The following is a 16,710-nucleotide window of genomic DNA, read 5'->3' as shown; positions in this document are numbered from 1 at the left end:
GCATATACGGTGACCAAGAAATACACGCTGTCGTTATTGGATGGATTCTTCCATACTTCTGAGATTTTAGTGGTCTGATGCTGCATCACACTAAGCAGGTGTGATTGTATCTGAAGACAAGAACATAGCCTGAAAGCCTCCAAGGTAACTCTGCAGTTGGCCCTTCTTTCTAAACAACTCAACTCCAGCTCCAGGGGCTAATAATAAGGGTACCAACCCATGTTTCCAATCCACAGTTTGGAAATGAGAGCCTCAGTAATCCCGAGGGATTTTATTGCTAATTCCACATGTATATGTTCCAACTTTACTTCTAACGAGAGCCTCCAATTAGCGACTTATAGGCCTCTATCTTCAATCTGTCAACTTTTGTCAAACAGAACTGCTCTTTGGTTAATATGCCTTAATTTTGACTCAACATGACAAAGAATTACTACAGAACGCTTCTTTTTTTTTTTTTGCAACGCATGCTGAAACCAACATGGTAAAAAGAGGTCCACAACTTTCGTTTTGGGGACCATGCAACCTTTATGCAGGGGTACTGGGTGGAAAGAGCCCAAAGCCGGATTCATACCCAGACAGACACGGACAAGTTAATACTGACTGTTTTCCTTAAGTGGCAAGTATTTCAAGGACTAGGTATGAAGTTAGGTTTGCAAACTGCCTTGTAGTATCTAGTGAAGTTTGCTGCTTAATGAAAGTTAGTTCTCTTACCTTTCATATGAAAAATCAATATTCACTCTATCACTCTAAGATCACTGACTTCTGAAAATGAAAAAAAACAAAAAAAGGTTTGCCCAAACTAATGGCCACATTTAAGTGACAGACATGAAAAATATGATCAGCCCAGCTGCCCAAATCAGGCGGCAGTGAAATCTACCTATGGCAGATAAAAATATCTGGAGAAATATACAGCCCACTGCTGGGAACCTGTGGTAAGTAAGACCAGAGGAAGTCTGAGGTCCCGTGTGTTTTGTTGCCTAAGTTTTAGTTCAAATACAGTGAAAGGTGAATGAATTGTTCAACGCTCATGCAATTTACTTGATTCTGGAGTTCCACCTTTAGTTAATGGTTGTAAGTTTGTGTGTGTGTGTGTGTGTGTGTGTGTGTGTGTGAGACGGAGAGAGAGAGACAGAGACAGAAAGGGGAAGACAGAGGCGGGGAGCAGCAGCGTAGAGGTAGAGAAAGAGAGACAGGCATGGATGTCCCAGCATCCTTTCCCTGGTAAACCGGCTTTTCTAGAGACAGTGAATACTTCTGGCCTTTGGAATTTGCACTGTGCCAATGCAGGTGGTCAGCTGAGAAGCCACAGATGTGCTTACCTCCAAAGATAAAATCTAGCGAACCCTCCATTCACCTATAGACAGGCTTTTTTTTTTTTTTTTTTTTTTTTTTTCCTCTCAGTAAAGATTTAGGCAGCAGAGATAGGGTGATCAAAACCACACCGAGCACCCTGGGGAGGAGAAGAATCACAGACTCCTCCCCTAGATGCCCAGCAGAGCCTCAGGGCCTGTGGCCCTGCAGCCACTCTCCAAATGTGGGACTGACGCGGAGTTCCCAACAGTAAACAGGAAAACTGCAGGTCTGTCACGGGAGTAAGAATTCCACCTGTGCCCGGGAACGCAACGTGGGATATAAAGATATATAAAATATATAAAAATATTTCCTGAAGACCAGTGGCCGTGGCCTCCCCGAGGCTCGGAACCACTGGTCTAGTCTTGAAATCAGCGCTCCTCAGCTAGGAGAGAAATGACGCAGAATCTCTAGGGAGATTTTGAATGTCTGGAGAAGTCTGGGAAGCACCTGCAAAACAGGGCATGGCGTGGCAGGGAATGGGAAGCAGGCGTGCGTGCTTTTTTTTTTTTTTCCACAAGCTCTCTCCCCATTCTGTGCAGCCCAAGACTCCATTCCCTGCCTTAAATGAGTGCCGTCCGTACGCCTTTTCATCCCAGTCTCCACTGCGACCCAGTGAGAACACTACTACTCTGCGTGTTTGCAGTGGAGGAAACCGAGGCGCAGGGAGCAGCCCGGGGAAACTGATGTTCAAGTCACATTCATATGGGGGAGCTGCAGGTTTCCTTTCTCCGATTTTGAATTCACGTGTGCTTCAAAATGAATCAAATCCCGACACACAGCATTCTACCCAATTTTGCACAAGCAGGTGACTGTCTCCCCGCACCACGGAGGCAACCACGGGGGAGCCACAAGGGACCTGCTCTCTTGGGCTTTTTCAATCATCAAAGCAATCCTATAAAAAGGGTAACTGTAAACTGACCTGGCTCAAAGAACTTAGTAGCAGATGCTCCACGGGATAATCTTTGATGGCGATTTTAAACAAAACACACAGACCAAAAGACAAACTACTATATACGAATTGTTTGACCTTCAGGAACTTACTTACAGCTTCTGGGGACTCATTTTCCCTGACTGGAAAGGTGCATCTAGTGATGCTAACAACCTCACAGCATTGTGAAAACGGAATGAAGCGACGCACATAAAGAGGCTGGCGCAGTTAGGGTCTAATAAATGTTAGTTGTTGCTGTTTTTATTTTGGACATTTGTGATTTATCCTGTAACCAAACATCCTTTGGTTTGGGGTCAATCCCAGGAGATGGGTCTAACACTGAGCAGAGACTGAGTTTGTACCCCAAACTGGAGCTTTCCAAAGGCACATCGAAGGTGTGTGGAAGGTGTCTGACCTCCAAGGGGGGTGAGGTAAGACAGCCCTTGGGAGAAATGGCCCACTCTTTTAGAAATCTGCTCTTCCCCACAAAGGTGAACGATGACACCAATAGTCACTTAGTCCCCCTAGTTCCAGAAGGGATGCCGGGGGCCCCCACATCACAGATGGACAGACCTGGTGAGGGTTCCAGTCGCTGTCAAAGATGACCACGGTATCAGCTGCCTGAAGGTTCAAACCCAGGCCACCAGCCCTGGTGCTCAGCAAGAAGATGAAATACTGGGACCCGGGCTCGTTGAATTTCTTCAGCAGAGCAGCCCGGTCCTCAGACTTGGTGGTGCCTGTGGGTATAAGACAAGTAAATTTGCCAATGAACTCCCGTCCGAAAATGGCACAGAGCTACAGAGATCGGCCGGCCTCCTGGGGAAACAGACACCTCTTGGCACCGGTGAGGTAATCCCCTGGGGTTTTTGTACTTTTTGAAAGGAACTTTGGACATTTTGTAATTAAAAAAGAGAGAGCGAGAGAGGGAAAGAGACTTTTCTCAAATCAAGAAGGAACACGGTCTACTACCCATTGTTTCAAAATGCTGGGTTTAAACACTTAGGACCGGGTGCCTTTGTAACTTTACAAATTCCAGAACATTCTCACGTTAACCTAAAACTTAATGAAAACATTTTCTAGATTTACTTCTGTGCTTAAAAACACCAATTAATTTTTAAAAACCCACGTACCTACACACACACACACACACACACACACGCACATGTGCCTACAAAGATTATTATAACGGTTTAAGGCAATTTTGCCGACGGGCATTAGAGTGAGCTCTTGTTTATGCCAAGAGGGTGGAAACAAAAGGGAAATCGATTTCCACTGCGTTTTACCGTCTGGATTGCTCCTGAGCATGATCTGGCTGGGAAAAACATAAAACGTGAAAGGAATATTTTCATCCTGGTTAGCAAGACCTGGAGCCACAATAATCCCTATACACACACACACACACACACACACACACACACACACACACATATATGGAAGCTCTTTAGTCTGTTTCTCATGCTGACATTCTGCTCTGTTGAGTTCAAAGGGTGCTGACCTACAACCCAACAGAACAGCATATAATACACCTGCCTATGGCTGGCCCCACTGTGCCTGAAGAGATTCCACAACAGGGAGTAAGCGGAGAGGAGCAGACTGCAGAGCACGGTGCTCACATTTAGGGCATGAAGTCACCCGTACCTGCCTCCCAAATCAGCCACTCAATCACACACTCTGTGCTTGTAATGAATTTCCCTGGGAAGCATTGCTGCAGAGTTTTGAAAAAGGCTCTAGGCTGTTGGGAAACAGATATGCGTGTCCCACGATAGTCCCTCAACGCCTGCTATACAAATATTACTTCTACATGGTGTTCTTTTTTTAAGGATGAAAACACACCAGCAACTTATTTCAGAGGATTAGAACATTTAAGCGAGGACAGCTTATGAAATCATGTTATCCTGAGGGTCAAATACCCAAACACAGCAGGCGGGAGGAGGTGGAGCTGTTCCTCCTATTAATAAAAATGGTAAGTACCCTCCTGAGGAAGGGGAGAAAAACAACCCTAATTCCCCATATATAGCAACTGGGGATTAGGACCAAGGGGCTTTGGGGGTTCTCCTCATTAAACGAAGCAATGTTCTTTAGAGCTCATTTTGCTTTCGAAATTAGATTTCAAGTTTAGCCACCTGGTCAAAACCTGCAAGGAGAAACGGTAAAGAGTTTAGATTTTGGGGGGAAGAGCACTAAATGTGCTCTGCTGAGTGAGGTCTCAACTCTGTGGGGCTCTTTTTGTTTTTTTTCCTTCTCTTTTCAGAGTTGGCTTTCTGAGAGGACGGTGACCTATGTGCTCACGATCCTAACGGAAGACAAGTTCTGTGCTATCACGAAACCCGCTCGCTCTATCGTCTTTCGAGGTGCAATAACGAAGACAAAATTACTCACATGGAATCACGGTTCACATATTTACCCTCCACCTCAAACCACATGGAAAGTCACAGAAACAACAACAAAAAAGATGTTCCTAACGTGAGGGAAAGGAGGAATTTCCAGAGACAAGGATGTCTGTTTTCCGACAGCAGGGCACAGCATCTATACTCTCTGAGGATATAAGGTCAGTTTTAAATCCACTGAAAAAGAATCGCCTAACGACCACCTGCATTAAGCTATAAATTAGACTGGTTAGTGGATATGCCTCCTGGGGGATGAAATTAACCCTAAATGCAAAATAAAGCCCTGGAAAACAAAAGAAATACCAAAATGATTTGGTCAAAGGAGTTTTGGGGCCCTCCGCCAGGTACCTCAAGCAAAGAGACGGAGCATCTATCTGGTGTGGATTCACACCGTCTAACTAGCTGGGAACTTGATGAATTTTCAAAGCCAGAAAGATCTATGATTAAATCACGTTTCAGGCAAAGAACTATGACATTTCTAATGACAAGGTTCAGAATTTGCCGGATTGCCATTCCCATTAAGTCACAGGTTCCCCGAGTCGAGATCTTCGCTGATCATCAGCAATCGCTGGGATATTTGCTCAGGGAGATTCAAACCACTGTGTCAGGGTTTATCCACAGAGCAAATAAATGCTTCGTGCAGGTGGCACAGGATTTCACACGCTCAGTATGAGCGTCAGTCCCATGTTCTGTTAGACTTTGAGGTAGAACATAACCAAGAACACAATTAAGAGCAAGCGCAATTGTGTTGAAAGTTGCAGAATGCGCTGGAAGGAACACACTGTCAGGCTTTCATGATTACTAATTTTAACTTAGTTTCAGCTGCTTTGGGAAAATTTGGTCTTCGGGGATGTAGCTTCACCACTTGCTCTCACTCAAAAAGCATTTCCAGGGAAAACAAAGACTATATAACAGCACAGTAGCCAAATCTGTTCATGCAACCATCATCTTTGCAAGAAAAAGAAATCTGTTTAGCTGTCATTGCGTGATTCCCCCCACCCCCCCGAGGTCAAACATCTGAGACCTCAAATTCAGCAACGAAAATCTGAAGTCATTTTAACAAACGGGTGAAGGGGCAGGTGGCTGGAGGCTGGTGCCCTTGCGAGTGTGTAGACTGATTGTTGCCCATTGATTCTCTCCAGCCACCCCCCCAAAGAAATGGCTGCTATTTCTTGCGGGCGGCGGAAGCCTGTACCATTTCCTCAACTCCATCTGTAACATTTTATTATGAAGCTTGTTTACTTGTTGTCTCCTTCAGCCTAATGGTGAGGGCTCTGATGGCAGGAACACAGCGGCTCCATTCATCTTGTATCTCGTTCCAATTCATCACTTTAAAAACTGTGAATAAGTTCAAAATCATTCTTGAAATGCCGCCTGCCAGGAAAGAAGCCTGTATTTTCGGAGAGGGGATGTAGCCTCCTGGGTCTGCTAAAAGTGATTCTGAAAACTAACTGGCATCAGAGAGATCTAAGGTAGAACCTGGCTTTGCCGTTTGCGTCATGCGTAAGTTAGCTCATTTCTCTAAGCCTCTGTTTTCCCATCTGTGAAATGGGGATCGTATTCGTACCTTGGTAAAAGGGGGTAAAAGTAGCCTGTTTGCCGAGAAAATTACATCAATAATGCACAGGAAGTGCTTTGCCCGGTATCCCACCTGCAGTAGGCATTCCATCAACGTCACCTTTTATGACAATTATTATTAATGACAAACGGATAAGGTCAGCCACCAACGGCAACCTGTGAAGGAGACTCTCTCAGGCTGGCAGGAGAACGTGGCAGAGATAGGTTTCAAGGAAAGCACTTCTTGCCAGTTTCACAGACTTGAATATTCCAGGGCCACGATCCTCGAAGAGGGGAGATTCTAAACGAAAAGCCGCAAAGTAGTAAAACAGCACTTGTTCGGGGACACCAGGGCAGGGCTGCCCCTCACCTGAGCAGCAGGGAAGGGGGCTCGCCCTTCAGATGCGGGCTGACCTCGCCCCTCACGGAGAAGGGACGAGAGAACCAGGTCAAAGGACAAAGGACGAGACGCGGTGCCGGAGGCTGGCCAAGAGAGACAGACTGTGGACGACAGAACCGCGTCACGAATTCAAGAAGGAACACTGACTTAGCCATGCGTCTGTTTGCGGTGACTTTGGAGGGGAGAGATAAAAAGATTTTTCAAAATCAAGTCTGTGTGAGGTATAATTAGTTCAAAAGTTAATAATACCCTAGGAGGTACACCATAAAGAGAATTCGCTTAAAAAATAGAGTAGGGCAAGTCTGAAGTTGGTGTGTGTCCAGTTCTATCTAATTAGGGGCAACCAGGGGGACAGAATGTTGGACTGAACATAAAACAAAACCTTTTATTTACTTATTTAATTTAATTTAAAGTTTTTATTTTTTTTTAAGGAGGCTCCACGCCCAGTGCGGAGCCCAACACGGGGCTCGAACTCACAACCCTGAGATCAAGACCTGAGCTGAGATCAGGAGTTGGACGCTTCACCGACTGAGCCACCCAGGCGCCCCAAAATAAAACCTCTTAATGGAACATAAACTTTTAAATTTCCCACATAACAATAACTGGAAGATCGCATCAGATAAAAACAGATATTAGTACTACTAATTAACAGTAATAACAGTAATACTGTTACTATTCTGTGTGCAGGGATTCCATACCATCCTGGCTATAAATTAGCTCCTATTCCCACGTACCACTCTTAGAAAGTGCTATCCCCCTGCCACAGCATAGGAAATTTGGTATCTTTCAACCTCAAAAATATTAGGGCAGGTATCCAAATCATACAGTACTTTCAGAAATAAATATCTCTAAATGCATGTTTCCTTCCATTCATATGTTCTTACTGATTTTCTAAAAATTGAAATACCCAGGCAAATCAGGCAACTATTTCACATAGTTTTGTAAAATCCAGGACACAGTGGGGCCCTATCTCTTAATGTAGCATGGAGAAATGTTCTATTTAGGAAAAGAAAGAAGCTTTAATGATAATTCAGTATCATCCTAAATGAATAAGTACACTCTTACCGAAGAGAGGAGACACAGGCTTTATCCCCTTAAAATATGCCTCAAAAGAGAAAGCTAAGGGCTTATCAGAATATTCGGCATCGTGTGTAGGTCACACACCATCCTAAAAGCAGAGAGGGTTTTTAAATTTTAATTTAGTTTCATTTAGTTTAATTGTGGCACTCATAAATGCCTCCAAGTCCACTTGCGCTGGCTTGTCTGGGGGTGATAAACAGCTGTGCGAGTGATTTCGGCTTATTTTAAGGTGGAGGATGTAAAAATTGCCATCTGCAAAAAAAAGCTGCACCCTACCCTGCTAGTTAACTCTTCAACAATTTCCCTCCTCCTGCCAGCTGGGGCCAGACCTAAGTGCCCCCCACCCCCTGCGCGCCCGGCGGCGTGGCGTGGCTTCTGAGCCTGATCCCTTCGGGACTCACCATCAAGGCGAAGGTACAGGAAATTCCGAAACGCAAAGTAATCCTCCATGATGGTCATGAGGGACGTCATCTGGCAGAAAAGCAGCACGCGGTGATTAGTTGCTCTCAGTTTTGGCAGAATGCGATCAAGCAGCTCAAACTTTCCTGAGGCACGATACAGCTCAGCTCTGAACCCAAAAAGGCAAAACAAGAAGATGGTATTACTGCTGTCTTCTTGACGGATCCAGGATAGCCTGAGTGAATGAATGAATATCCACCCCAGAGCGATGAGGGCATGGCATGGAAAAAGGAAATACTTCTATATAAAACCCACAAGGAGTACATTATAGATGCTATGTTTGGCGACAGATTCCAGAAAGAGGAGATTGTTTCGTGTTCCTGATACTTTCACTAGCTGTCTCTCTCTTCCTCTCCCTCAAGTCTCTCTCCCTCCTATCCACACACAGTCATGAAGCTGTTGTGTTTCCTTAAACTGCTACTTGGTAAGCCCATCGAGTTATTAATTTGGGGCACTTAAGATGTGTCCAAATATTTCTTGAGCATCTACTACTACCTGCCGGGCGCATTCCATGTGTACAGGGATGAGAAAATAGAATCCCTGCCTTCCAAAGGGCTAATTGCAAATTGTGATGAGCACTAAAGAGAAAAATAACAAGTTGCTATGAGACAACGCATAACAACACGTGACATCTTTAAATTAGAGCAGGGTTTGGCAAATTTAGGTCCTGGCCTGCTGCCTGTTTGCGTAAATGGAGTTTGATTGGGGCGCAGCCAGGCTCACTTATTTCTGTTTTGTCTACGTGGCAGCTTTCACACCACACAATGGCAACGTTGGGGCAGAGACTTTTTGACACACACAGGCAAAAACAGTTGAGATCTGGCCCTTTAGAGAAAAAAATTTGCCAGCCCTTGACGCAGGTGACCTTGCTGAAGAGAGAACAGTTGAGCTAAAATGCCAAATAATGGGCAACAAGACAGCCGGCTGAAGAACGGGGCCTTGGAGGAGGAGGAGATTCCAGGAAGTGGGAAGAGTATGTGCAAAGGCCCTGTGGAGTAAAGGAGCTTGGTGAGTCTGAGGAACTGAACATAAGCAATAGGGGAATTCTGGAGATGGGGACAGAGAGGCAGCAGGTTGTGCGGGGGGCAGGAGGCCGGCAGATGCCGGAGGACTCTTTTAGCCACACTGAGTGTGTTCGCTTTAAGTGCAACAGAAAGCCACTGATGGGTCTGAAAATAGGGCAATGGCGAGATCTGCCACACCTTTTTAAAAGATCACCATGTACACTGTACAGATGGACTGGGGAGGGGACTGGGGAGGCCTGGCTTATAGAGAAGTTCAAATCAAAAAGGATAGTGGGGGTGCCTGCTGTCACAGTGTCAAGGAACTGAAGCAGGGCTTTTCCTCTTCCATAATAAACTCCTCTCTTTTGTCAACAGAGATGTGTTAAATTATTAAAACTTAATTGTCGGGCTGATATGACTGGGAAAACTCATCAGTGCATGCCCTCTACAACACTGCAATGGATCATCAGTAGCTGATTCTATGACACAGTGTGTGTGTCGTCTCTAACACATTTTCACGTGCATGTCTTCCCTACCTCTGTCCCCCATTCCAACCACCATCTTCCAAACATCTCCCGTGGCCGTGTTGTTAGTATGCAACCCAGGAGTGACCATGGGATGGGGAGATAAGCAAGCAGGAGTGGGAGAGCCTGGTGGCTCTGGTTCTAGGTGGGTCCCACTTTCTAGTTCTTAGCCCAGTGACACCATCTGCCTTTGGGATCCAAGCATGTCCCCCACATCCTAATAATCAATGTCCCCTGGTGCAAAACAGAAACTTCCTGTGAATGCAAACTTTTCTGTTTTTGTTGCAAGGCATGGCACTCTTTAATGGCCGCTGCTAACCAAAAATGTTTTTTTTTTTTTTTAAGATTTTATTTATTTGACAGAGAGAGACACAGCGAGAGAGGGAACACAAGCAGGGGGAGTGGGAGAGGGAGAAGCAGGCTTCCCGCCGAGCAGGGAGCCCGATGCGGGGCTCGATCCCAGGACCCCGGGATCATGACCTGAGCTGAAGGCAGATGCTTAACGACTGAGCCACCCAGGCGCCCCCCAAAAATGTTTCTTATACGGACCATACTCTGATGAATGACTGGAAGGTCACACATATTTATGGCGGATGAGGCATCTCCTCTCACCCACGCCCAAGTTAAGTATCAACTTGAAATTCAATACGATAAATTCTCTTTCGGCCCAAGCTACACTATTGCTTTCACCACATTTTAGGACACTAGGTTACTATTAATTCTATTAAATGAGATCCGTGTCCTTTGAATAGTCACTTGCTCAAGGAATGCAGTAATTTATGCCAGTAAAGTAAACGAGAAGGCTGATATCATTTCGGTTAACAACTCCGATACCCTCTGCTGAGGTGGGGGGCGGGTGCAGGAGGCTGGCCGTAGGTATGTGTGTGATGGAAAACTCTACGGAGTGAAAAGTTGACCAACAAGCTGGTTTTTGGAAGAAAGATAAATTTTAAGATTTACCCATTGATGACCCCATTTGAATAGCCCAGGTGTTCAGCAAAGGATTCCTTTAAAAGAGAAAGGAGAAAAAAAAAAATGATTAAAAAAACCCACCCAGATATGTAAATTATTAACTCAATAATTACTCTTTTAGTGAGGTCATCCCATTTGTTTCTAGAGCATAGTTAAACAAAACAATAAGTAAGAAAATACTTTTTAGACGATGAACCGGGAACTCAATGTCTTTGAATTCACACTTTCATTCTGCCACAAATGTGTCCTGGGAGTTTGTGCAAGTCTCCAGAATCTCATACTCAGATGTCAGGGTTAGTTTACTCATCAAACAGTGATTAAGCATCTACTGACCCAGGGCCGAGCCAGGTAGGTATGGGGGATCCAGGAACAACAGAAGTATCCGTCCCCAAGGAGTGTAGAATCTAGACTAGAGAAAGAGCCTAATACGAACTAATCGGGATTCAGACGTGCATGGAAATACACTGCAAAAACATTTAACAGTAAAAGTCATGGTGACTGTATACTATATTCTAAATCTGAGTTTAGAGAAATCCTGAAATTCCTCCATTCTGTGCTTTTCGCTGTTACAAATAAGGCCCCCAAGGGACATGAACCACTCCCTCAGGTGTCCGGGCTAACCGTCTTCAAAACACAGAATTTTAAATTTAAAATGAAAATTTTAGAATTTCAAATCAAATTTAAACTCCCGAATCACGTAATTCCCTCCTCACTGATCCTGTAGAAGAGATGTTACTGTTCTCTGAGTGGTGTTTCCAGGCTGACTGGAGGGAACGGGAGACCATCTGTGGGGAAGGAAAGCATGTCACACCTTCACACTAGCCGCCCGCTGTCTCCCTCCTCTGCTTCCTTTTCCTTCTCCCTGAGCAGCAAAGCTTCTCCTCCCGGGGGGATCAGCTCTCTTTCCCTTTGAGGTCTCCTCTTACATACGCTCAGCTCATCGCTCATCGTTTACGGTGGGCTCTGGCCCCTCGGTGTGCTAACCCTGCTGGCAAAGTCAACACCGAATGGACAATGGCCAGAAAGCCCACTCTGACTCCAAGAGCTATGCCACCAGCAGCCACTCCTCGCTAGATTTTTGGGATCCGTCCCTATCGCCTAAGCAGGGCTATAAGAACCAGAGAGATGGAACGTGTCAGTGCACGGTGATAAGTTTAGGCATTAGCATCGTTTTGTGTTCTTTTGTTTTTTTGAAGATTTTACTTATTTATTTGACAGAGAGAGAGAGAGCGCGAGAGCACAAGCCCACGGAGCAGCAGAGGCAGAGGGAGAAGGAGACTCCCTGCTGAGCAGAGAGCCAGACATGGGGCCTGATCCCAGGACCCCGAGATCATGACTTGGGCAGAAGGCAGATGCTTAACCAACTGAGCCACCCAGGCGCCCCAGGGATTAGCATCGTTTTAAAAAATGTGCTCATTTCCCTGGTTTGAAAGGTCCCCAGGGAAACAGCCCAACAGAGAGAGGGGGCTTGCGCAGTGATTTCCTATGAACAGAGGTGGTGTGTAAACAATACAAAGACAGAGGCAAAATGCACCCACCAACTCCCAGCCAGACTTGTGGCCATGTGTGCCCATGCCTCTGGGTCTCATTTCTAGGAATACGCCTTCTGAAAGCTTTTATGTTAAAAACAAATCGCGAATCAGAGTCCGTCTCTCTACTGACGGCTATTTAGAATGGAAATATGCAAGGAATGGAGGGCAGGTTACTTAAACTCGGCTCCCCAGGTTCTCCAGACAGAAGCCTGAGGATGGAAGGCATCCATCCCCCTTCCTGACACAGTCTAGCATGTTTCAAAGGCTAATTTTTTGCATGACAACCAAAATGAAGTAAGACTGACACTTAATTTTCATTAACTTCTAAGTCCTCAAACCCCTCTACGAATCAGACTAAATATCTCAAGACTGTTTTCAGGAAAGAGTGGATGGGGCGGTGGGTGACGGGTTCACCTGGCATGACCCTGGTCATTTTCATCATTTGACAATTTTTTTTAGCTCCCCCCGGCCACAGACCAATATAGATCCACCACTAATTCATCGATACCTTCCACCTGTTTAATATATGTTATCAATTTATAAGATGCTGCCTTTTTTTTTTTTTTTAAGTTTAGCCTCTGCCAGTCCCATAAGCTGTCACCACATGATGACAAGTCAAGCGCACTGACGCTTGGACATGCCGAGACATTTTCACCAGGTCACGGTTACAAAGTGGCCCAGGTCATGGCCTCATTGTTGCACACTGGATTCTCCTTCACCGAGTGTCTAAACAGCCAGGATTTTGGTGGGATTTTATTTTTGTTGCTGGTATTGTTGCTGTTGTCAGTTGACATGGATCTAGAGCTTGTCAGCCTAGAGATACCCTGCCCTCTGGACGTGGACCCAGCGGCTCAGGCTGGGTCGGGTTTCCAGAACAGGCAGAGGGCCTGCAATAAATACTCCTCTCTGACAAGCGTGACTGCCAAAAATAAGGGAGGAAAAAAAAAAAAAAAAGAACCGTCGAAGTCAAGAATATTTCAAAGGCAGGAGTATTTCAACTCAGTTTTTATACTGTAATTATTAAAATTCTGATTTCCCAGAACCTTCTGTATATTTCCTTTTTAACGAAGCAGTGCAGGTGCTGGCGACCTGCCGTGATCTGGTCCCTGATGCCCTAGCTCATGCGCCATGGCAAGTAGGCCCCACCATGACCACAGGCTTCAGCCACAACATGGAACAGTGGGGCCTACAGTTTGGCTCCTTTTCCTTCCTGCTCAGGTCAATTGCTCCCACTGGGGTGAAATCCTGTCCATTTAGAAAAGTTATTTACATGCAGTGAACAGGGCAGAAAATGTCCTCACCCCTAAAAATAGCTCTGTAAGAACCAGAGTGTCAGGATAAAAGCCAGGATTTACATTGTCAGGATAGAAGCCAGAAAGGAAAAATGCAGATCTATGTAGCCGAACCAAAGTCAGTGCTTTTTACAAAGAAAATATTTTGAGAGCATCTCCCTCTTCAACAGGTACAAATACATTATTTCAATATTTTTCATAGCATCCTCCTGAGGAAACTGGATGTATTCATCATTACCTTCAATTTCATAGCTCCTACCATAACAAGGCAATTCACAGCACTTACCCAAACCCACATAATGAGCCCAAGCTTGCAGTATTTTCTCAATGCTTCAAACCCTTGGTTATAAAATTCCAGATGCTCAGTGCCTGGTGCCAATGAGAATCCATAACCAGGAAATTCACGTTTGTTAATTCTGCTTGTTGAGCTATCAGAACATGTCATTTCAATGTCCACACATATTTCTTTCTCTTTCTTTCTTTCTTTCTTTCTTTCTTTTTCTTTCTTTCTTTCTTTCTTTCCTTCTTTCTTTCTTTCTTTCTTTCTTTCTTTCTTTTTCTTTTTCTTTCTTTCTTTCTTTCTCTCTTTCTTTTCTTTTCTTTCTTTCTTCCTTCCTTCCTTTCTTTCTTTCTTTCTTTCTTTCTCTCTCTCTCTCTCTCTCCCCCTCCCTCCATTTTTTAAAAAGTAGTGTTAGTAGGAGTAGTGCAATCAGGATCAGAATCAAAGTGGAGAGTGCAGACTTACCTCAATGTGCTGAAACATATAGGGGTGGTTGCAGATTTTTCTCAACTGCATGATAGTGTTCATGAGAGTCTTAGCACCTCCCTTTCCCTGAGAACAAGTGGAGAGAGTAAACACAGGACAAACAAATCGTTAATTGAGCAGATACTGCCCATTTTTAAAAAGTAAGCTTTTATAGAGAGGGCCATAGGTCTTCCCCGTAACCTACGTCTGCTGGCGCCCAAGGCTCCTGTCACAGAGCAGTTTCTGAGTTACAGATAGAACATCTTTCTCAGGACTAACTTACCCGACGGGAGGGAATCATATCAAGTTGATGGCTTTGTGACATGACTGTCTGTTCCCCGGGATTCTGGGAAGACAGAAGCCTGGAGCAGATGCCCAGGGAGTGACACAGGATTTTAAAACCTTTCAAGGTGCCACCCCACATTTAGGCAGAATATATTCCCTGCAGAATTGACACGAGCAGAGCTAAAAGCAATTTGGGTGATAGGAGCATACTCCATTCTTCCTGCCCCAATGCAGTTTGCAATGAAGAGGTGATGAGATTTCCTTTGGCAGCTACGACAGTTACGGAATAAGGCCCAGAAATTGGCTCTAACACATCAGCATTAGCGGGGACGCTTCCTGGGAGGATCTGACGTCACGGCTGCGAGAAGACAGACAGACAACACGCTGAGTTGCATCATCTGCTGAAATGTACCTTCTTATCTTTCTCCGAGCCATCGGTGAGGAGGATCCCTTTGGCTTGCATGTGGCGATAGAGAATTTTCTGCAGCGCGGACATATCACACTTGATCACATATTCAACCTGAGGGAGAAAGAACAGTGAGTAAGTAGGAGCAGGAGAGAGAAGGTGTCTGTTCTGAGAACACAGCTGGGACAGGGTAGCGGGCAGCAGTCCTGGAACTCTATGGGTCCCTCCGTTTCCCCTCCCTGGATTCGAGGAGTGGAGGGTGGGATGGGGGTGGTGGTGGAGACCGTGGTCATCGCTGCTAATGGTACCATTATGGGGGAGGGACCTGCCAAAGGGTGTACGTGATTGAGGCTAGGGTCACGTTATCTGAAATTTCTTGACTTGCTCCATATCTGAGAGAGAGAGAGAGAGAGAGAGGAGCTCACAAACTGTTCAAACACAAAAAAGCTCAATATAGAGTTTCTTCCTAGTATTTCTTCCACTTCCCCGCTACACCCTCTTTCATATGAACAGAAAAACACCGACTGCCCAATATCCCAAGATTTGCTCTGTAAGACATTTTTTGATTTATTATTTGTTTATTATTATTACTTTTATGATTTTATTATTTATTTGACAGAGAGAGAGAGAGCACAAGTAGGCAGAATGGCAGGCAGACGGAGAAGCAGGCTCCCTGCTGAGCGCAGAGCCCAATGCTGGGCTCAGTCCCAGGACCCTGGAATCATGACCTGAGCCGAAGGCAGCTGCTTAACCGAATGAGCCACCCAGGCGCCCCTGTAGGACAGTTTTTTTAAATGGTCATATGCAGCAACCCCCAGTACTAATCCACAAGTAAGACTTGTAATAGCCCTAGGTTGATTGCCATTAACCTCTGCTTTTCAGAGGCGAGAGAATACTACCTGTGAGGACAGCAGGTGGAGGAGAGGAATTAGTCCAAAACTGGATATGCAACTTTATGACCACCTAAAGAAGGCAAAGCCTCGTGGGCCTCCAGTTGGACTAGCCCCCCCCAAAAAAATTCCGATTTAAGACAGTTAAAGGGAATTCACATGCCCTTGGCTTAGCACACACCTGCAATACTTCTAGCACGTTCTTAATGCATAAAGTCTGCCTTGATTATTTCCCAGTATTATTTTCTTTATTAAAAAAATCCCCAGAATACAAATGTGCAATTTTCATAATAAACGTCAGATAAATGCCTAGAAATCTGCAGAATGTGATTAAAAGTAAATCAGCAAGCTGCCTAATGTTTAATAAACTGATTAAAAATGATCAGGTTATTTTCAGCTCTGAGGGCCAGGGCGAGGAGGTCACAGATGAAGAGAAGTTGAATATTCATTCAATTGCAGCTTCAGAAGGAACCTGTCAGGCCAGATGGAACTGCAATTAATAGCCTTTCGCCACTTGTTTTGATGCACCAAAGAGGACGGGAGAAAGGCTGGCTCCTTTGCAGAAAAGTTAAGAAAAGCAGCTGACCTTTCATATACTTGTTTTTGTTTTTAATGACCTTGGCCAGAGGGGGAAAAACAGAAATCTCCAAGTTTAATCAATAAGAATGCACTTGCTACAGGCTTTCCGTTTTAGATGCCTGATCATGTCCTATTTTTAAAGTACTTTGACTTTTTCGAGAGACCTTCACTCTCAAAATGAAATCTGATCACGGCAAAGAAAAGTGTTAGACAACTTCAGACTGCAACCAGTAGGAGCATAAAAATGGCACCAAGGCGGGTGCCTGGGTGGCTCAGTTAGTTAAGACTCTTGATTTTGGCTCAGGTCATGATCTCAC

At 45.0% G+C, this 16,710-nt stretch overlaps 1 protein-coding gene across 6 annotated transcripts in view; it reads right to left on the bottom strand.

Annotated features, from left to right (window-relative positions):
* Window positions 1–16,710, bottom strand: part of SMARCA2 (SWI/SNF related BAF chromatin remodeling complex subunit ATPase 2) — a 169,397-nt gene that overhangs the window by 76,027 nt on the left and 76,660 nt on the right. For all 6 annotated transcript variants that reach the window (XM_025891509.2, XM_025891513.2, XM_073878124.1 and 3 more), the window contains exons 20-24: window positions 14,931–15,038; window positions 14,234–14,320; window positions 10,653–10,699; window positions 8,107–8,273; window positions 2,855–3,018 (exon numbers count right to left, since the gene is read on the bottom strand). In XM_025891509.2, the coding sequence (XP_025747294.1) occupies window positions 2,855–3,018; window positions 8,107–8,273; window positions 10,653–10,699; window positions 14,234–14,320; window positions 14,931–15,038 (573 nt within the window). The remainder of the gene's footprint in view (window positions 1–2,854; window positions 3,019–8,106; window positions 8,274–10,652; window positions 10,700–14,233; window positions 14,321–14,930; window positions 15,039–16,710) is intronic.

This window comes from Callorhinus ursinus, unplaced genomic scaffold (assembly GCF_003265705.2).
Source record: "Callorhinus ursinus isolate GAN/ISIS: 27379988/994484 unplaced genomic scaffold, GSC_fseal_2.0 scaffold28, whole genome shotgun sequence".
Lineage (NCBI taxonomy): Eukaryota > Metazoa > Chordata > Mammalia > Carnivora > Otariidae > Callorhinus > Callorhinus ursinus.
The sequence above is the reverse complement of the archived record's forward strand: the minus strand, read 5'-3'. Positions and strand labels throughout refer to the sequence as shown.